This window comes from Lissotriton vulgaris, chromosome 8 (assembly GCF_964263255.1).
Source record: "Lissotriton vulgaris chromosome 8, aLisVul1.2, whole genome shotgun sequence".
Taxonomy (NCBI): domain Eukaryota; kingdom Metazoa; phylum Chordata; class Amphibia; order Caudata; family Salamandridae; genus Lissotriton; species Lissotriton vulgaris.
In genome coordinates this window covers 525,362,412-525,384,210 of record NC_141696.1, presented here as the reverse complement: position 1 = coordinate 525,384,210, position 21,799 = coordinate 525,362,412, and the positions used below count along the sequence as shown (strand labels likewise).

At 42.5% G+C, this 21,799-nt stretch overlaps 1 protein-coding gene across 1 annotated transcript in view; it reads right to left on the bottom strand.

The window, feature by feature from the left end:
- Positions 1–4,485: 4,485 nt before the first annotated feature.
- The window catches only part of LOC147697251 (nicotinamide N-methyltransferase-like), a 158,625-nt gene continuing 141,311 nt past the window's right edge, over positions 4,486–21,799 (bottom strand). Inside the window, exon 3 of the mRNA XM_086934330.1 lies at positions 4,486–6,069. Coding sequence (XP_086790456.1) covers positions 5,640–6,069 — 430 coding nt within the window. The 3' untranslated portion in view covers positions 4,486–5,639. The remainder of the gene's footprint in view (positions 6,070–21,799) is intronic.

Sequence of the window (21,799 nt, the reverse complement as noted above, 5' to 3'; positions counted from 1 at the left end):
ATCTGGCACTCAACCTTTAGACCCAGACCCCACGCACACTTCCACTATGGGCTGATTGGAGCCTCCTATGGGTACGTAGTATATTATCAGCTCAGGTCAATGCTTCCCACAATACTGCACACTCTCTTCTTTACCAGTATAACCCTCTTTGAGGCTTTTAAGAAGCTCTTTTTTCCATTTCGTTTTATGTACGCCATTCCCAGCCACGCTGTTCCTGAGGCTTGTTACAAGGGACCCCATCCTTTAGCAACTCCATTACCTTTCATAATGTAAGTACAGCTTCGTGAGTATTGCCTATGTCTTGTACTGGCTCATTTTTACTTTTTTTAGCCTCACTCTGATCACCCTTTTCTCTATTATTGTTTCAGCTCTCTCTTGGGCTCATTGAATCGGGTGATGATGACCCTACCATTTCTATTGGGATCAAAACGATGTTGACTTTAAAAATACAGACCGTATATGATTGTTGCGAACTTGCTGTAACCGTCTAAGTTGTTCTTGCTTTTGTTAATACACTTGTTGATCACGATTTATCGCTTGAGTGTATCACCTCTAAAGAAAGCAGCAAGTACGTTTGTTTTGCACTATTATACACTGCACAGCTACCTGTCTTGAAATTGTATTTCATGAACTGCATTCAATAAATGTTAATCACCATTTGGTTCTTAGCATCAAAAGTATTGTTAAAAGGGACCAGTGTATTTTTTGTTACAACAAAACAATTAGGGCAGAATTTGGGGGCAAGTCATACCCAGGGCAGTCATTTCCTACAATAAGCAATAACACGTTATTATTTTTATGGTTTACATGAATTTGTAATGACACTGTGATGTCATTTAGAATGATAAGGGCAGAATTTCTAGAAAGGAAGGTTTAGGGCTTCTTAAGAGATACTAGTTCAGTCTTAGAATAGAGGTTAGGAATTGATCTAGCACAGATACTGAGCTCTAATAAAAGATATATAACTATAACTAAATATCATATTTAGAATATTCTTTACACTGGCGACGAGTGGAAGAAACACGCGTGAAGACATACCAGCTGCTGGTTTGCTGCAGAAAAGCCTTCAAGGAGCTGACCGTGGAAAGGCTCTGAAGATAGAGGTGGACGCTGTGGTTGATCGTGAGTGGCTGGCTGTCTGGAGAGCGTCGATGAAGCTGCATTTTGGAGCCGATTTGCTGGTAGAAATTGGGGAAGATTGGTGAGTCCAGAGGGAGAACTGTGATGCGTGTGTGATCTGGAGTGCAGGCATGAGCGCCATTTTCAAAGAAAACTGAGTGCATACGCAATTGCGAGTGAAAGCATGTCAATAAAGAGAGTGGTGCGCACGAGCAAAGGAAAAACAGCTGCCTGACACACGTGCAAAAGGAATAATTGTAAAAAAAGTAAGTCTGCATCAAAAGAGGACTGAAAGTGCCATAGTACATGCGAGCTTAGGAAAACTGCTGCGCAGTATACATGGTTAGAAAATAAACTTAAACACCATCTTAAATCTGGTGAACATCATTATTATAGAATACATCAAAGAAAATATAAGATATATATATATACATATAAGAACACTCTAAGAAATAATAAGAAATGAAGGAAAGAAGAAACATGAGTACAGAGGTCAATGTAGTTACTTTAAACATGAATTCAGAAATATATAATGAGGAAGATGTTACTGGGAATATTTCAAATGCAATTTTCAGAAGGCCATTACCTTTTAATTTATGTGAACAAGAAAGTGTTGCACAAAGATGGGAAAAATGGACAAGGAGATTTGAACATTTTTTAAAAGCGACGTGTAAAAAACATACTGATGAACAAGTGAAGGATCTTTTGCTCAATCTTGTAGGAGATGATGTTGAAGACGTAATAGTTACATTCCCAGAACAAGCGAGAAACACTGATGAAGGCCTTATGAAATGTTTAAATGCAAAATGTGACCCTCAAAAAAATTTAGATTTTGAAAGATACAATTTCAATATGGTATGTCAACGAGAAAATGAAACAGTGGATGATTATGTTACTAGACTAAAAAAGTTAGTGACATTCTGCGAGTTCAATAAATTTAGCAATTAAGAGGCCATACGATTAAGAGTAATACAAGAATGCAACTCAGTAAAATTGAGGAAAAAATGCTAGAAAAAACGTATGACCCACTAGAAATATTGCGCATGGCAAAAACAGAAATGCAAGCACAGAAACATGCCACAATCATGGTAGAAGGAAGAGTCAACGCAATAGAAAAAATCAGGGAAATGTAAAAAAAGTAAATATAGGAGAAAAAATAGAAACACTGTTCAGAGGAAAAAGACTGTGCTACAGGTGCAGATTTCAATTCCCACATCAGAAAACATGTCCAGCAATGGGACAACAATGTAAAGAATGTGGAAGATACTACCATTTCGTAAGTGTATGTAGGTTCAAAAGAGAGAAGACTTTGGGACAAGAAAAGAGAACTGGAAGCAAACTAATTCAGATACTGAAAAAAGTGTAAATACAAAGTATGTAAGACCTATGGAAGAAATTGAAGAATATTCAGAAGAAGAATTTGAACGATCAGAAAAACTTTACATGATGCAAGAAAATAGCGATTCTTAGCAACTTAACATGATTAGAAGAGAAAATATTTTAAAAAAACACATCTCTGGATGTAATGGTTGGGCTTGAAAAAGTTCTGTTTGTTTTAGACCGTGGAGCAACATGCAATATAATGTGTATAACCGAGTACATGAAAATGAAATAACAACTTATTTTGATCAAATGTATTCTACCTTCAAAGGTCCTGTTATGGTTATGATATTGTGTTTTGTGCATGACTATGTTTTCCTTGATATAGACATGTATGTAAACCTTTGTATCAAAATATTTGAGATAAGTGTAAAATAAAATGGTTTGACGAATCCATAATCCGTACTCTTCACCTAACATGCTTTTGCAAATCTCCGATCTCCAGCTTGTTTGTGCAGACCTGGGGAAGCATGTGGTGGTAAGTCTTCACACCCTTGAAGCCTCAGTGCTATTCAGGCTTTGGAATTTCTGGCACTTGCATTCTCCTGCCAAATTAGAGCTGATCACAGATAAGAGCAAATAATTAGCTGCCGTTTAAGCTTGAAAACAAGTCAAAACTCATCATGTAAAGAGGGATGTTTATTCAGTGATAAATCTTCTGGGATATTCATGTCAGTCTTTTCAGAGCTCTAACAGGAGAACTTTATAACGAGTTGGACACCTTCCTTTGTTGTGCCTTCTAAACCTGCAACACGTTCTTTAGATCTAAAAACAGATTCTATTCAAGGCCTTAGTCCTAGTTCACAGGGCAATGTATATTCTAGGCAATGATATCCGGTGAAGAGATTTGTTAAATACCTCCCCTCAAGAGCGTTTTGCTCCACTCGTACTTCACTTCTCTCTATTCTGTGCTTCAAGCGGGTCCGAAGGGGTGGCACAGCTATTTCTTTCTGGCTGCTAATGCATGGAATGAGCCTCTATGCAAACTGAGCCTGATCCCTTCTGAGAGCGCATTTCGCCAAAAAATTAAAACCTGTCTTTCTTTTGTGGAGCAGTAAGGTTTTGGGGGTGGACGTGTTTCATGGCCTTTGCCCGTTAGTGCTGGGACACTCCTCAGTGTAGCTGTGCGCTCTGTAAATCTCCCATTCATTCATTCAAATAACAATTGGACAAATCCCTGGAATCTATCTCCATGGAGAACTATGGTTCACCGCTTCCTTTATGGAATACAGCGCTCACCTTTAGTACCATTACACTGTGTGTAAGGCACTGGATTGTTGGCTTGGGGTGGGGGGGGGCAGAATACACAGAGCACCCTTCCGGCACTACGTCCTACCCTTACAATGTTGACAGAACTGTGAGCTATTCAGCTATTCAAGTGATAACCCTTGCATCCATACCATGTCTGGCTAAGTTCAGGGTTGCAGGACATGGGCATCTGCCTATTCTTATCTAATTGCAGGTTTGTTTAGGAAGGGCTGGTGCCCTGCAAATTCTTTTCTCAATTGCCTCTACAGCACAAGACATTTCTGCAAAAGTTAGGGTGTGATATTCTTTCCCTTCAACAACACAGCCCTACACAAATAATCAGACATAAACTCTTACCGAAAGGGTCAGGACTCCTACAAAATGGCATTATCAGGAAGTGACGTAGACTTCTCCACAACATGGCCCCATCCGTGGTGTTCAGGATGCTCTGGATGGAATGTGGCAGCAAGAGAGAGAGAGATAGGTCTCTCTAAAAGGATGGACATGTTCATAAAACAAGATTAATTAAACAACCATTGAAATAAGGAGTTCCAGAACCACTATGCTAAAGATGTAATAATAATTTCCTGAATGACGTGCACAGCGTTTTGCTTCCTTTGTAAGCAGCAACCCAAAAGCTTCCACCAATGAAACCTTCAGCATTATTTAAACAATGTCCTATCTGTGTACAGGAGTGAAAGTGTTTACCTAAAGCCATACGTTTAATAAAGAGACACCTTTTTTGTCAATACTACAATTTATTGGATATGATTCAACGAAAATACATTTCGAAACACACTAATTTTATTGAAAAATACAGCGCTGACTATATCTTGATAATAAAGAATAAGAGTTGTTAACTGTTGCCAAAAACATTTTCATGCAAAGAAGATAGTTGTTATTTCAATAATTTTTCCCAATGTCAGCCTTCTTTAATGGGCTATCATTAGTTTCAAATCCTTGAGCAAGTGCACAAACAGAGATGTTTCCTCCCTTGCTTCAGCTGAGCCTCTGATAAAGGGTAGAGTTTAAGACTGTCACTAAAAAAATATTGAAGAGAGTTTACAACATTTAACATTAACACCATGTCACTGTTTATGGACAATAGTTACATGTTTACAGCCTAATTTAGAGTTGGGTGGTATTAGGATATCTTCCAAAAATGATGAAAGTCCTGTCTGCCCAACACATTTAGAGGTAAGGGGACTACTGTTTATGAGGGCAGAGAAGCAGCTGGCACTGCAATCTGCAACACCCTCAGTGCGGCACAACCGTCATCTCACACGGTGTCAGAAGGGCTGCCTTATTTGGAAGGCTGTTGGAAGGGTAGCCCTAACCAGGCCAGAAGTAGTTAATCCTTGCCGGCTATTTTATTACTGATCTGGCCCATTGTACAGTGTGGTGGTCCCAGACAGGAAGAATGGTAAAGTATCTCCTTTGCACTGGGAGACAACTTACATTATATATTGGACATTGTCTTTTCACACATACCCCCACTTTGGGGACTTTGTTTCGGAAAAGAAAACAAAAAATGCTGAATGGACTGCCATGTTGTTATGGCATGAGTTTCCAAATGGCACTGTTTTCTCTCACCCAAATGAGTTCCACCATGGTACCCAAACCAGATTTAATGAGCGAAATACCAGTTCAGTGGCAAAGGCTAAACCTGGCAGGCAGACCACAGGTCAACTGAAGGAGGCAGATCCTGTTTGGCCCCAAATATTGCTATTCTTAAAGTAAGACCCCAAGCTACCACTATAAGTGAATTATTTTTTGAAAAAAAGTGGCTACCAGATAGCAGAAGCAGAGAATAAAACGTATTACATTTTGATTTTTAATATTTCAAAGGTGATGTTTCTAATTTACCTTTATAATTCTCAGTTTCTGTAACATCAGTACTTGTGGGCAACAAGGAAATACACCCCACTATAATCTGTCGTTTCTTTCTCTGCTTCTTTGTCAGCAACGGAAGAAATCTCAAGTTTGTCAACAGTATACCCTGCACCACTAACTGCTGTTCTCAGAAATTCCTCATCAAAACTCATTGAGGCAAACTTCACTTTGCCAACTTGGTAATAATTACAGCGGATGTCCCCACATAGCACAAGGTACCCCCCTGGCTTTGACAAGGTGCTGATGTTTTTCAAGGCACAGCAAACCTCATCCTTGGTTTTACAAGCTGCTTCTAAACACAAAGAACTGAGCACACAGTCATATTGTTGCCCCTCCAGTGGCTCCAATGGGTTTCTTTTCAGGACATCACAGGGCAGAATTTGCTTGACTGCTCTTCTCAATTTTTCTTCCTTTTCTGGAACGGTCGTTCTACAAGAAATTATAAATCAAATTATAGTATGAAATACATTACCAGCAACACTGCAGCTCGTATTCTATTAAAGCTGTCAAATAATTTCAGTATGAAAAAAACATCGGAGGAAGGGGTTTTAATCGGCTCATTCTCTTAACAACAAAGATTTATTAGATTCCAATTAGGATAACGAATGTGCAAACCGATACTCAATGATTCCACAAGACAAGTGAGCACAAAAGGTGTATGATCTAGCCAGCTCCATTTTGAAATGTGCGGATATAAATAAGCACATTCTTAAAAGATGACTTCACCCCAACAGCATTCACATATCAGATGCAGAATTGGATAGTTGCATTTACAGTTTTTATTTTACATAGGAAATATATTTGAAATAGTTCATTATTTATGTATGTATGTATTTATGTATTTATGCATTGGTATAGCAGAAACTGGTCAACGTGGGTGAAAAATCAGTTTACAGATAACTAAGCACATCAGTTGCAGAAAGTTGCCTTAGACAAAATGGTGAGAGTAAGATAGGAGAGTGCTAGTTTGGGAGGAGGATACTTAAGAGGTGAGTCTTCAAATCCTTATTAATAAGTCATGATAGACTGCATGCAGTATGGCTTTGAGAGGTGCATTGTAAACTATCTGAACTTTAATTCGCAGCATCCTATGACCACATATTTATGGAATACCATAGGACACTGGACTCGTTCATTGTTGTTTCGATTTAGAGCAGATATGATTAAATACTTACTTTGGTTCCAACTTGGATATCAGAACAATTTGGAAAGCAAATGTTGTAATCTCCAAATAGTATATCCCCACTCCTGTTTCCCCCCTCCTTCCCCTCCCTAGTTGGTACCTCCTTGGAACGTCACTGAAGGTGGCATTAGAACGTTCGCTGAGAGAACTCTGTGTCTCACCCAGTGCCTGCAACTGGGGATGTACCTATACTAAACTCACAAGAAAATAAAGAAGTATTTCATCTTACCCATTTGTGTAGCGTCACGTTACTACACAACTTTGATGGCGACGAGGACGGGATGCTGCGACAGGGACAGCGGCACATCTTTCCCTGAGAAACGTTTTCTGCAGGCAAACTGAAATTTATTAAGAACAGCCCAGCGCTTTTGACCTGCAGTGATCGGAGGATCTCAAGGGGCTTGCTGCTGTTCGTGGACGTGGGAGGCGTCCTGACGGGGGAGCAGAGCGTGTGTCATGCAAGAGGACTGCTGGGCCATTATTTCACACCGGTGCCATGGTGAAATATAATCACCGTTGCTGAGAAGGGCCGGAGGTATTCCTTTGAACACAAATTTTGTGTCGTTAAGTAAGCGCTTTCAGCGAGTGCGCTCAGGAGTTTATTTCATTATCCACACGTTTCATTTTTTGTGTGTGGTCCGGGAAACCCTCCTGGGGAAAGTGTGGCTGGTGGTTAAGCGTACTGACTTTCCTGCAACGGCGAAGTGTTTGCTCTGAGGGCGAACGTAAAAGTACGGTGGGACAGGGAAGCTTGCCTGAGTGAAATGCGGTGCCTGGCAGAACGTACGGCTTTGCCTGTGAGGAATTAGTGTCTGCAGGGAGGCAGTTTGTGGCAAGACTACCGTTGGACTTTGGCAGCCGCGTGAGGGAAGCCACTACACAGTGTCCCCTGAAAAGTTGAAGATGCAGTTTGGCGCTGAGCTTTCCCCTGCGTCCCAGCTTTTGTGACCAGCCAGACGTGAGGATTGAACGCCTCACAGAGTGTGTCCCAAGCGGCCCATTGATGACAGCGTACCTGCCGGTGTGCAGTTAAAATTCTTTCTACGTCCGAAGAGCTCTCCTGGAATAATTCTACAAAGTTTAAGGAGCGCGAGGTGAGCGCCCGTGGTAGGAACCCGAGACACAAAGGATCTGTGGTGTTTGCTTCAGAGATTCCCGCCTTCTTTTCTCAGTGAGGCGTGCCGAGCAGTCTTTCACTAGAATAAAGGAAGGACTATGTTTCCTCACATGAAATAAATAAAGTACATTGAGTTCAGGGGATTAAATACTCCATAATGGTACTCTAACTTTTGGGTGTGGACAGGAGAGAGAGTTTATGGTTTAAAAGCTCTTGCTGGGGAATGTTCTTCTTTTCAGTGTAAATTCTGTAAGCTGTTGTTGGAAATGTCTACTGAGGTGTGGGTGGGTGTGTACTCCTTGGGTTCTTTGACTTAAACTGCAATTGCTCACAAGTTTTGTCACCCTCCTCATTTTAACATGTCATTTCAGGTTTGTCTCAACCACCTCCTTTCCTGAATAAATTAGGGCAGCCTGACATTCCCTGGAAAAGGTGGGAGGGTATTTTCAAATCGCATTTAATTGCCATTGGGGGAAGAAACTATTCATGTGTTAAGAAGCAACACATCTTACTACACAATTTAGGGATTCAAGGATGAAAGGTTTTTGAAGACATCACAGGTAGATTAATAGATGATGATCCTTTAGTGGAGGAACATGTAGGTGACGTATATGAATATACTTTAAAGAAACTAGGAGAACACTTCAAGGTGAAAGTTAATGTCGTCTTAGAGAGACATAAATTCTTCAAAAGAGTGCAAAATAAAGAGGAAAAGGTTTCTTAATATATCGCAATTTTAAGAGGTATGTCAGCCACTTGCGAATTTGGGACTTTAACAGATTCTCTCATTAGGGACCAATTAGTTAGATGCACCAACGATCACAAGGTACAAGAGGAACTTCTAACACGTAATCCTGATCTAGAGGAAGCTATCAGCATAGCCAAGGGACTTGAACACACGGCTCATTGTATGAGAGAGATGAGAGGGACAGAGACTGCCAAGGAAAAAATGGAGTCCAAATCTAATGGAGGTGATGAGGCTGTGTGTAAAATTGAAAACAAAGGTAGAGAGGAAGTTAAGAAGAAGGGGGAGGGATTACAATGCTTTAGGTGTGGCAGTGCCAACCATCTGGCAAATAATTGGAAGTGTCCGGCTAAAAATATGACCTGCAGGAAATGAAAAAGAAAAGGGCATTTTGCTAAGTTTTGTAATGTTTTTGGTCCAAAAGTGCATATGGTAGAAAATCCAGAAGAAGAAAGGACAGAAGTGAAAACTTTTATCTTCCAATTTAAGGATTCAGAAACAGAGGCGGATATTCAATATCCTAGTTGTGAAATAGGCTTGGATGGCCAAAAATTTAAAGTGTATGTAGATTCATGTTCCCCTTACACCTTAATAGATAAAAAAAATGCTAGATGAGAAATTTGGTGAGGGGAGATTAGAGCTGGAGAAGGCTGACATTTGTCCTAAAGGTTACAATAAAGGTGAACTACAGTTGGAAGGTATGGCAAGAATGAGGATAACATTTAAAGACAGGCACACAGTCAGCAAGGTGTATGTTGCCAGACAGGGTTCATGTTTGTTAGGCTGGAGGCATCAGAAGGAGTTGGGGATCAAGCTAGATCCCAACAATCATGAACAGGTTATGTTAATAGAGCCACCAACCATAGGAACAACCTTGGTGGAAGAATGTTCTGATGTTTTCAATGAGAATTTAGGTTTATTGAAGAACTACATGCACAGAATTGTTTTGAAGGAAGGGGCTGTCCCAGTAACGCATAAAACACGCTCCATCCCTTTGATGATGAGGGAGCCATTAAAAGTTGAAATAAATAAATTGATTAGTCAAGGAGTTATACAGGAGGTTGAGTGCTCAACCTGGTTGGTGCCCATTGTTATCACAACAAAGGACGGGGGGCGGAGTCTTAGGTTGTGTGTGGACCTCAGGTCTTTAAATGCAAATATTCTAGTGGACAGGCACCCATTACCGAGAATTATTGAGATGTTGAGTACTATACATGGGGAAAAGTTCTTCACTGTCCTAGACTTATCCTCTGCGTATTACCAGATCAGGCTACATCCTGATTCTCAGCTATTGACTGCCTTTACCACCCCATTTGGCAATTTAAAATTTTTGAGAATGCCGTTTGGTTTGGCATCTGCAGCCTCAGCATTTCAGAGGGCAATGCAGCATGTGTTGAAGGATTGTCCAAAAACACTGTGCTTTCAGGATGATGTATTGATCTATGGTTCCAGTGAGTTGGAACACAACAGCAATGCACGCACTGTATTAGAGGAGCTGAGGAAAGTGGGTTTCACGACAAAGAAAAGCAAATGTAAAATAGGTGTGTCATCAGTGGACTATCTGGGGCATACAATTTCAGAAGGAGGAATAAAACCAAAAATTGATCTTGTGGATGCTGTAAGATGGGCCCCAGTTCCGTCTAATAAAGAAGAGATAATGGCGTTCCTAGGGTTGGCAGAGTACATGTCAAAGTACATAAGGAACTTTGCAATGGTGTCACAACCCATCAGAGACCTGGTCAAGAAGGTGGAGTTCTGGACTTTTTGGTTCCGTCCAGAGGTGTCAGGGAACAACACCCAAAGACCCCGGAGTTCCACCTGCCTTGGTGCACAAGTAAACAGAAACACGGGCTTCTCGATGGTGGCGTCAAAGACCAAAGGTTTATTACTGCAGGGACACAGAAGTCACAGAAACTACACACGGGCAGAATCTAGGAGCCTGTTCGATTTGTACAAAGAGGGTTGCTCCTTATATACTGAATTTTAAGCTGGGGGCAAATTCTTTACATGTAATACATTCCCAAAACCTTTGTGTCTAAAACAATAAATATTTGGCGTTACACAGGAACCGTCGATAATATCTGAGGCCAAACATTACGAAGAGGGGTTCCCACTAGTTCATCACAATCCCTTGTCAATATTGCATTCAAGAGCCGGACCGCCTCATCGTAAATTTCGTTACCTCCCCCTAATAAAGATTCAGAAAGAAAGGAACGGAGCCAGGTGTGGAAGATAGAAAAGTGGGATAAGGGATGTTTGTGGGTTGTAAATGGGCAAGGCTACCGGCTTCGGCCGCCTAATCATGATCGGGACAATGGACACGAGAACCAGTTTGGTAGGGCTGGCCTCGGGCAGAGGAGGCAGTCTTTGTCGAGTCATGCAGCTACAGCGTGTTCTGTTCCAAGGTGCACGTGTCACTTAAAGAGGTGAATCTCCGACTAAGGCTACGTGTCCTTGATTGAAATGAAGTGATCAGAGGTTATTGCTTATGTGAGGGCAAGAAACACAAAATGGCTGCCATGATCTAAGATGGATGCCATGGGTAGATCAGAAATGTGTTTGTAACAGGAGTACTCTTGCTCGTAGCGTAGCGAAAACACCAGGATATGCTAAATGGATCATTTGCGGTTCGCTGATACCAATATTATGTATTTCCGACAATATTGAAAACACGGGTTCAAATCGTCACGGAACCTCAGACCCTCCTTTTGCCCTTACATAGGCAATTACTCAGTCTATGTCAGAGTCTAATTCTATGCTCATCAGGTCAGTGACATGCTGTTGTATCATCATCCTTTCTCGCGCCTTTTCTCCAAACGCAGGTGGTTTCCTAAAACAGGTTGCAGCACAAAGACTACACAGAGCAGGACCACACTGGATAATCAGGCAGCATGAGAAGAGGAATACTAAGATGACACCAATGACCATTAGAACCTTCCATCCCCACGCTGAGATCAGAGTCCAAAACCACTCCATGAAGGACCAGTTTCCCTTGTCTACATGAATAGAGTCGGAAATCTTGTGTAGCTTCGAGATCGCCTCATAGACTGTTGGAGCATTATTAGGAATAAAGACACAGCAGCTCGATTGGATCATTCTGCATACCCCACCTCGATCTGCAAGTATCACGTCTAGAACCATACGGTTCTGCAACGTCATGAGTCTATCCGCCTGAAGCTCAGCTGTCAAATTGCTAAGGGCACCAGCAGTTTCCGTAATAGTAGATTCAACTACCCCTGTTAGCTGACGTATGTTTCTACTATTGGCCATAGGCCCCCAGAACGGAAGGAAGCCTTTGAAGAAGTCTCCAGCTTCCTGACCAGCGGTATCTTCCTTGCTGAAAACACCTCTTGCTACTCTGGTCTTGTGGTAGTCAGATGAAGCAGTGTATGTTGGAGGCAGCAATCGAGCAATATAAGATGATCCTGAAAAGTCAGCAGGCAACCATGTATAAGCTCTGTCTCGACAGATGAAATAGGTACCCCTAGCAGTAAGAAAGGCAGGGGAAGAGTTAGACGGAAACACGTAAGTCTCTACGCACTCACTCCTCCCTAGCTGAGCTCTCGGATTTCTCCCATTACCTTGCAAACAGACCTGACCTCGGTGAGGTACGACCCAGATTGGAGTTGAGCTTTTACGCTTGCTTTCTCCCAAACTAAGGCGATACTCTGAAGAATTCCAACTTAAATATACTCGCAATTCGTCTCTAGGGTAAGATGGAGTATTATTGACGTCCTTGATCATGTCAATAATTCCCTGGACTAAAGCTTTGTTGGCAGAGTTATATTTAGTGGAACGTGGTGGACGTGGAGGATAGGTTTCAAGGGCATAAGCAAAGATGGTTTGAAGGGCCTGAAATGATCCATTATAGCTAAAAGGCAAAACCAGATAGGGAATACCTTTATCCATAGTGTGGGGTATCAAGCCACACACCCAGCAGTCTGTAGTGTTAACTACCAGTTGGTGTTGGTGCAAGAGCTGTACAAAAGTGTTATTAATGAATTCTGAGCGTCGAGCTTGCTCATGTTCAGGAAACGAATGAAAAGAGTGTATAGAAGAAACAGTAGAAGTAGCAGGATCAAGGGGAGGTACTGTGGTTACTGGCATAAAAATCAAACTCATACCAAAGACGATTCCACCCACCAACGTTATCAAAACAATCAAAAATGTAATGGTACATTGTATCATAAAGCATTTGCTGTGAAGAATTCTGTAAAGTCTGTTTCTGCGAACATAAATCACATTCTCACGTTGCAGCTCAGGAAGCTCCATCTTCTACAATCCGCTCGCGACCACTGATGATGTGTACGTAGATGAAAATGCCTCTATCAGCCCTGGGAGTTCCCAGAACCAACAGAAAGATCGACCTTGTGTCAGACCCCCGCAGATTCATCTAGGCACACAGCCACGACCCTACGGCTACCCAGACGGCAAGGCAATTTTAAAAACAATAAAACAATAGCAAACTTCCTGGCTGAAGGCAAAAGTTCAAAATATCAAAATATCACAATGGGCAGTTGCCTGCTTTATTTGTCCATATTACGAGATCGTAAATTGTATCTTTGCTTTGCAGGTACTGTTTGATCGGCAAATAGCGTATCACTGGTAGCTGTTGCAGTGTTCAGGTTCGCAGATGACAGAGTTTTTTCTGATGCAGAGGACAAATGTTCAGAGTTCAAAGGAGTCTTTTCAGGAGGAGAGTCTGATTTCGGAGTGTCGGTAATCAATTCGGCATCGCTGAAAGGGATGAACTTTGGCGTTTTCTCAAATTCGGAGGCACCAATTCCCTTCTTCACCCAGTCGTCGTAAGGAAGCGGCAAAGGTACACGTTTGACATGAGACGCATGTACCCAGTGCTTGCAACCAGCTACACGAACTGCAGTTCTCGTTGCAAGCAGGACCTGGAAGGGGCCTACAAACTTGGGTTGAATGTTCTTTGTCCTCGCGAAGTTTCTGATCACGACTTGATCGCCGGGTTTCAGCTGATGCCCTGGACTCTCCGGAGGCTTTGGCAATGCATCGAAAACCTGTTGGTGAATAAGACTCAATTTAGCAGTCAAGTCGTAAAGGTAGTCGATCAACATAGGATATTCTAGAGAACAAAACTCTTTTGGCCTAGGCACACCCCACACATTCGCCGGGCGGCCAAAGACAATCTCATAGGGACTAAGCCATTCTCTAGAATGTACAGTTGCTCTCGTTGATAACAAAGCCAAGGGAAGTGCGTCTGGCCAGGACAAACCCGTGGATGCTTGTATTTTGGCTAGTTTTAGTTTGAGGGTGCCATTGTAACCCTCAACTAAACCAGCAGACTGGGGATGGTTCGCACTGTGGAACTTCTGTTTTATGCCCAGACCGGCACACACACTCTGCATAACTTTCCCTATAAACTCACTTCCGTTATCTGACCATACAATCCGTGGCATACCATATCTAGGGAAATATTCTTTGAGAAGAATTTTGGCAGTTGATAGGGCAGTATTGTCCTTTAGTGGATATGCTTCGATCCATCTGGAAAAAGCACAGACTACCACCAGGACGTATTTCAAATTATTACACCGATCCATGTGAATGAAGTCTAACTGAATCACTTCAAAGGGGCAGGAAGGAGGAGCGAAGTGACCAGCAGGAGTTGGAGTTCCCTTGCCAGGATTATGCATCAGGCATACCATACAATTTTTCACCACTCTCTCTGCACATTTACTGATCCCATCATTCTTCCAGACCGGAGCCAACATCTTACAGATTCCTTTAGAGCTTATATGCGCTACTCCATGCGCCATTGTCACCACTGCAAGCACATACGCATTAGGCAACATCCAACGCTGTTGTTCTGACAAATCAATCCAACACCCACTCGAATCCAACTTGCCCGTACTTTCTCTCCATGCACGTTTTTCCTCCTCAGTTGCCTCTTTCTGAATCTCTTTCACACTTTCCATTGTATCCTCACACATTCCAGACTCAGCAATCCATCTTACAGACGTAGCAACATACATTCTGCTCATCATGTCTCTAGCGGTCTTTTTAGCAGTTTCATCAGCAAAAGCATTCCCACGACCAACATCATCCGTGATTGCTTTATGAGCACTGCACTTTACAATCGCAACTTCAGTCGGCAAGGTTAGAGATTCCAACAGGTCGTTAACTAGCTGACCATGTTGAATCTTAGTCCCATGGGACGTAATGAAACCTCTTTCCTTCCACAAACAGCCAAAACTATGGGCCACGCCAAATGCGTACTGACTATCTGTAAACACATTCACTCTCTTTCCCTTAGCTAAAACACATGCTCTTGTTAGAGCTATTAATTCTGCAGCTTGGGCAGAATTCTGACTCACTCTTGCAGTCTCCACAATCGTCTTCAAAGTCGTTACCGCATAAGCAGCAGTCACATCACCATTCTCCAATTTAAAACATGACCCATCCACATACAACGTGCCATCTGGATCTGACAATGGAGTGTCTTTTAAATCAATACGTCCTTTTGTCTCTTCCTCCGTTCTAAAACAACAATCATGGGGCTCGGAATCACTCGACTCTTGATTAGCCGGCAACAACGTTGCTGGATTCAATACATTACATCTTTTGATCTGAATATGACTCGCTAATAATGTCAGCTCATAACCAGATAATCTCGCACTGGTAAGGTGTTGTGTCTTAGTTCGATTCATGAGTGTGTCAACAGCATGAGGAACCATAACCACTAACATGTTGTTCATCACCAAACCAGCAGATTGTCGAATGGAAGCTGCAGCTGCCGCTGTAGCTCTCAAACAACTAGGTAACGCTCTAGCTACCAGATCTAATGTTGATGAAAAATACGCACAAGGGCGTTGTTTATCACCAAATGTCTGTGTCAGAACACTCAACGCGCAACCTTCTCTCTCGTGAACATAGAGCGTGAATGGCTTGCTATAATCGGGTGTACCTAATACAGGAGCTGAACATAGTGCATTTCGTAACTCAGAAAAACTCTCTTGACATTCATCAGACCATGGCACCGGACTCGGAACATTTTTCCCAGTCAAAGCTACCAACGGTTTTGCTAAAAGAGAAAAATTTGGGATCCACTGCCTACAGTAAGAGGTAATACCTAAAAAGGCACGCACTTCTCTCTGTGTGCGAGGAACACTCATCTGCGTAATTGCTTTTATTCTTTCTGGGGTCAACTTCCTTCCCTCCTTTGACAAGAGATGACCTAGGTAGGTCACTTCTTGGCAGCAGTATTGCATTTTCGAAGGTGATACCTTATGATTCAAATTGGACAGATGATGCAATAACAAAATCGTAGCTGCTTTGCAAGTTTCCTTGTCATCGGCAGCCACTAGAAGATCATCTACATACTGTACTAGAGCAGAACCTGGAGGAAGGACAAAGGAATCTAACTGACTTTTTAATGCTTGACTGTAAATAGATGGGCTCTCACAATAGCCTTGTGGAGCGCGTTTAAATCTGAAACTTCGACCTCCTAGACAGAAGCCGAAAATATCCCTGCTTTCTTCGGCTATCGGAATGCTGAAAAAGGCATTCTTCAAGTCGATGACTGAAAACCAAGTAGCTGTAGCAGGAATCAATGTTAACAAGGCAGTAATGTCTGGAACCACAGGAAACTGCGGGACCACAATCTTATTAACTTCTCTGAGGTCGATGACAAACCTATACACTGGAGGCTTTGTAGGATCAGTTCGCTTCAAGATCGGTAATACAGGGCTGTTACAGACATTTCCTCTAGTTTCTTCAACCACACCTTTCTTAATCAAATCTTGTACAATCAATAGAAGTGCACGTTCACCTTCACTAGATATTTTATATTGAGGAATTCGTGGAAATTTTACATTTGCTTTCAAAGTGACTACATATGGTGGTATTTCTAAAAGGCCTACATCATTAGGACCAGTCGCCCAAAGAGAATCAGGGAGTGAACGCAGCTCTGGCGGGAGTGCATCCATTGACAAGTACATCGGAGAGGTGATTCTTTTGCCCAATGTAAGCTGTACTCCTTCCGGAGAACAGTACAATGTCGCATATAGTCGTTTTAACAAGTCTAAACCAAGCTGATTTTCATTACAACCTGTCGTCAAAATCAGGGGTGCTTTCAATTGACACGGTCCAACAGAAATAGACAAAGGACCAGATATGGGGTTGTAAACAGGGGCGCCTGAAAAACCTACAGAAACATTTGTTAAGCCGGACAAAGGTGCGCCAGGGAGTTTCGTATGAATAATAGAACTTTTTGCTGCACCAGTATCCATCAGAAACGGTTCGACTACACCTGATGTTGCTACTGCGACATAAGGCCCACTCTGATCCACTGGAACTGATACTACTCCCTCTCTCTGTCCATGGCTGTCCTAGTACCCATTTTGCTGAAATCCCTCATCCACTTCACAATAGTCTTCAACAAGATATTGTTGAGATCTATTTTGCTGGGCAGACTGTCCATTTCGTTGATCAAAGTGATTGGAAGGACGGTCATTCGTCTGTGGAGGCATAGCACCTCGCCCTCGACCTCTAGAATTTTGCACAAAACCACCACGACCTCTCTGAGCTGCTGCTGCATTATTTTGCGCTAAGATCGGACACTCATTCTTGTAGTGACCCTCTTTCTTACAGTACGCACACTGATTCCACTGATATTGAGGCCTAGGTGAGCTATAATCTGTTCTTTGATACGAACCCTGTTGCGTATTAGTCTGATTCGTGCGAGGCGGATACGCCTGTTGCAAGAGAACTTTAGTCTTTAAGTCTTTCGTTTTCTTATCTGATTTTTCTTTCTCCTCTTTATCCCTATTTTCATAATACTGTGCAGTTGCAAGTATTTGCGCAGTTGTAGAGACAGTCCACGCACTCTCGGAATCCTTTAATTTATTGCATAACTCAGGTAACAAATTATGTACGAATTTATCGACAAACAGTCTCTGTCCTCCTTCTGTGCTCATATCCTGACCACTATGATCTACAAAAGTCTCTTCGAACCTCGTGAAGAAGTCGGAGACACTTTCATCTTTCTTTTGCCTGCATGCGGACAACTTGTCCCAATTAACACGCAATGCGGGCATCAGAGTCTTCATTAAGTCGATTATTCTACCTGGAAGATTAGCAATTAGGGGTTCGGGTTTTGCACCACCTATTTGCTGACCATCCGCTGCAATGATAGCTGCCCAATCACCACCTAGGGCAACTGGATGATTTTCTTTACGAATTTTAGCCCAAATTGGTTGCGGAACTACATTTCCAAATAACATGTCAATGTCCGCTAAGTTCATTATACAAGCCTCAACTGTCTGCGTTAGTTCTTTATAGTATCCAGCAGGATTCTTACGCGGGTCTGGCAAGGCCTGCTTCACTGCTAGCACTTCGGCTCGTTTCCATGGAATGTGTATCCACACTCTTTGGAATTGGCCTGGAGCAGCTACGATACCATTGGCATTATCAGCTTGTACAGCTTCGCGCCAAATTGGAGGAACCTCCCTCATTGGATATTGGCGACTTAGCTTCGTCTTACCTTTCTCTAAATCTCTTGGTGAACGAAGTGATGGATCACTCCTAAAACTTAAAATCAGTTCCATCGCTCCTTCTATATTTTGACCTACTATCATTCCTGCAGCAAACTCTTTCTGAACCTTAATTAAGTCTTCTAAATTCGATTCAACATCATCTTCTTCTATTTCCTCACGTAAAAGCGAGCACATCTCATCAAAGACATACTGTTGCGTTGGTTCCTTCCATTGCATAAATGTATCTAGCACATCTCTCGTACTGTATCTCCTACTCTTCGAAATCCATCTGAGAGCTGTGGAATCTAAAATTCCCCGTTCCTCAGTACTCGGAAGCTGACTACGTCTTTGAACAGAGTCAGAAGTAGGAGTCTTGATTAAAGTTTTATAGAAAGGAGACAGAATGCTAGAAACAGAATCAGTGATTCTTCGACGGACAGAAAGTGGAGTCAACACACTAGCAGACGCAGAGAACACAGTAGAGGTAGGAACAGATAGCGGGACAGTAGGAGTATCGAGGAAAATAGTTTGTGGAACAGTAGGTGTAAGTGACACAGATACGGGCATAGAAGTCGGCAACCCAGGAGGAGGAGGTGCCGTAGGAATATTCACATTGACCACAGGAGGTACAGGAGCTTGATTCTGAGGAGCAGGAGCAGGAATACCAGGTTGTCCAGCAACCGGCAATTGAACATTCGGTACAAGTGGAGCCGTAGCACCTTGTGCATACGGTGGAGGTGACCGTAACAGATAAGACAACAGAGGATCGTTTTCGGGGTCCTCCAGTATCTTAGCTGTTTTCGATGGCAAGGCAGGGTAGCACTTGTCAATCGCTAAATTATGCTCTCCAATGGCCACCTCTATGGCCTTCTCAGACTCGTTAACTTGCAGCTGTTTAGCCGCTTGTTCTAAAGTCAACTCTTCTTGCTCTTTCTGTTCCTTCTTTAATCTTTTAATCTCTCTTTGTTTAGATTCTTTTCGCCAGTAACGGAAAGAATCAAACATTGCCGGCCGGGCTTTCTTCCTAAACAATTTCGCTTCTAAATTATCAAGGATTTCGGGTTCAAAACTACCATGCAGTGGCCAACTAAGGACACCATCTTTTTTCGTATATCGGACCCACACCTCATTATAAGATATAGGACCCACACCATGTTTACAGTACAAGTCATATAAGGGAGTCCCAATCGGAGGAACCAGACATGAGTCCTCCAATCGTGAGTCACTGTTGCAACCAAAACAAGACAACATACAATTTCTCCGACTTACCATTTTGCAATCCGGAACACAGAACAAACAAAACACGAAACAGATATGTGCACCTGAACCAAGAACTTAGGCCTACCAAAACGAACTGATGTATCGATACCCAAACTAAACCAAATAGATTATCGTAACCAGAACAACCAGTGATAATCTTACGAAACCAAACCAAACCAAGAACCAAAAAGGATTTTAACAACCCTCACGAAGTAACCAACTAGCAACCACTAAATACTTAACTGAGGCACTGAAGACGTCACCAAGGAGAAACCCCTCACGTTTCGCTGTACTAAGGACTGCACCTCGGGTCCAAGACAGGGCGACGGTCAAGGCAACGGCCCACTGCAGCCGTCCTGAACGGGAACCCTCGTGGAAGAGAACTTCGGGCCACTTTTGCGATATGCCGGGATCGATGAAGTGGGGCGCCTCCCTCAGGAATCTTCACACGAAGCTTCTCGAACTCTTCAGGCTTTTGGACCGGTACCGAATGACGTCGCCCCACATTGGGCGCCAATTGGAGTTCTGGACTTTTTAGTTCCGTCTAGAGGTGTCAGGGAACAACACCCAAAGACCCCGGAGTTCCACCTGCCTTGGTGCACAAGTAAACAGAAACACGGGCTTCTCGATGGTGGCGTCAAAGACCAAAGGTTTATTACTGCAGGGACACAGAAGTCACAGAAACTACACATGGGCAGAATCTAGGAGCCTGTTCGATTTGTACAAAGAGGGTTGCTCCTTATATACTGAATTTTAAGCTGGGGGCAAATTCTTTACATGTAATACATTCCCAAAACCTTTGTGTCTAAAACAATAAATATTTGGCGTTACACAGGAACCGTCGATAATATCTGAGGCCAAACATTACGAAGAGGGGTTCCCACTAGTTCATCACAATCCCTTGTCAATATTGCATTCAAGAGCCGGACCGCCTCATCGTAAATTTCGTTACCTCCCCCTAATAAAGATTCAGAAAGAAAGGAACGGAGCCAGGTGTGGAAGATAGAAAAGTGGGATAAGGGATGTTTGTGGGTTGTAAATGGGCAAGGCTACCGGCTTCGGCCGCCTAATCATGATCGGGACAATGGACACGAGAACCAGTTTGGTAGGGCTGGCCTCGGGCAGAGGAGGCAGTCTTTGTCGAGTCATGCAGCTACAGCGTGTTCTGTTCCAAGGTGCACGTGTCACTTAAAGAGGTGAATCTCCGACTAAGGCTACGTGTCCTTGATTGAAATGAAGTGATCAGAGGTTATTGCTTATGTGAGGGCAAGAAACACAAAATGGCTGCCATGATCTAAGATGGATGCCATGGGTAGATCAGAAATGTGTTTGTAACAGGAGTACTCTTGCTCGTAGCGTAGCGAAAACACCAGGATATGCTAAATGGATCATTTGCGGTTCGCTGATACCAATATTATGTATTTCCGACAATATTGAAAACACGGGTTCAAATCGTCACGGAACCTCAAAGGATGTTGAGTTTGCATGGGGTAAGGAGCAGAGTACAGCTTTAGAGGAAATAAAGAAAGCAATAATTTCTGCGCCATACATAGGAAAATTTCAGGTGGATAAAGACACAATAATTTTCACTGATGCGAGTGCCAGAGGAGTAGGGGCCACGTTAGCTCAAAGACTTGGTTCTACGATCAATGTGGTGGCCTTCGCCTCTAGAACACTTACAGGGTCAGAGCAGAATTACTCAACTGTGGAAAAAGAGGCCCTGGCTGTGTTTTGGGCAGTGAAACACTTCATTTTCTATGTGTGGGGCATTCCATTCAAGATACACACAGACCACAAACCTTTATTGTCGTTGTACAGTAAAAAAGAGATCGAGAGTATGACACCCAGGATAGCCAAATGATGTATAGGCTTACAAGGATCCAATTTCAAAATGGTGCATGTTCCAGGTCCTCAAAACAAAGTAGCGGACTATTTGTCAAGGGCCCCAGTAAGGGAGGAAAATAAAGAAATCAAGGAAAAAGACTTGGTAATGGATTTAAGACAGCCAGATATTGCAATGGATCTGTCGAATACTGAGATGGGTAAAGATAACGCAATACTAAAAGTAAAAAAATTGGTCGTTGAAGGTTGGCAAAGCGAATATAAAGATTTGTCAGATGATTTGCAACCGTTTTGGAATGTGAAAGATGACCTTTCTATTGAGTGTAATAACTTGTATAAGTCAGGAAAGATTGTTCCCCCTGCAAGTATGTATAATCAAATTTTGGATCTTGCTCATGAAGGTCACTTGGGTAGAAGTTTATGTAAGGCAAAATTGAAAGCTGAGTATTGGTTTCCAAAAATGGATCAGTTAATGGAAGAGAAGGTTAAGGAGTGTTATGCGTGCGGGCTCA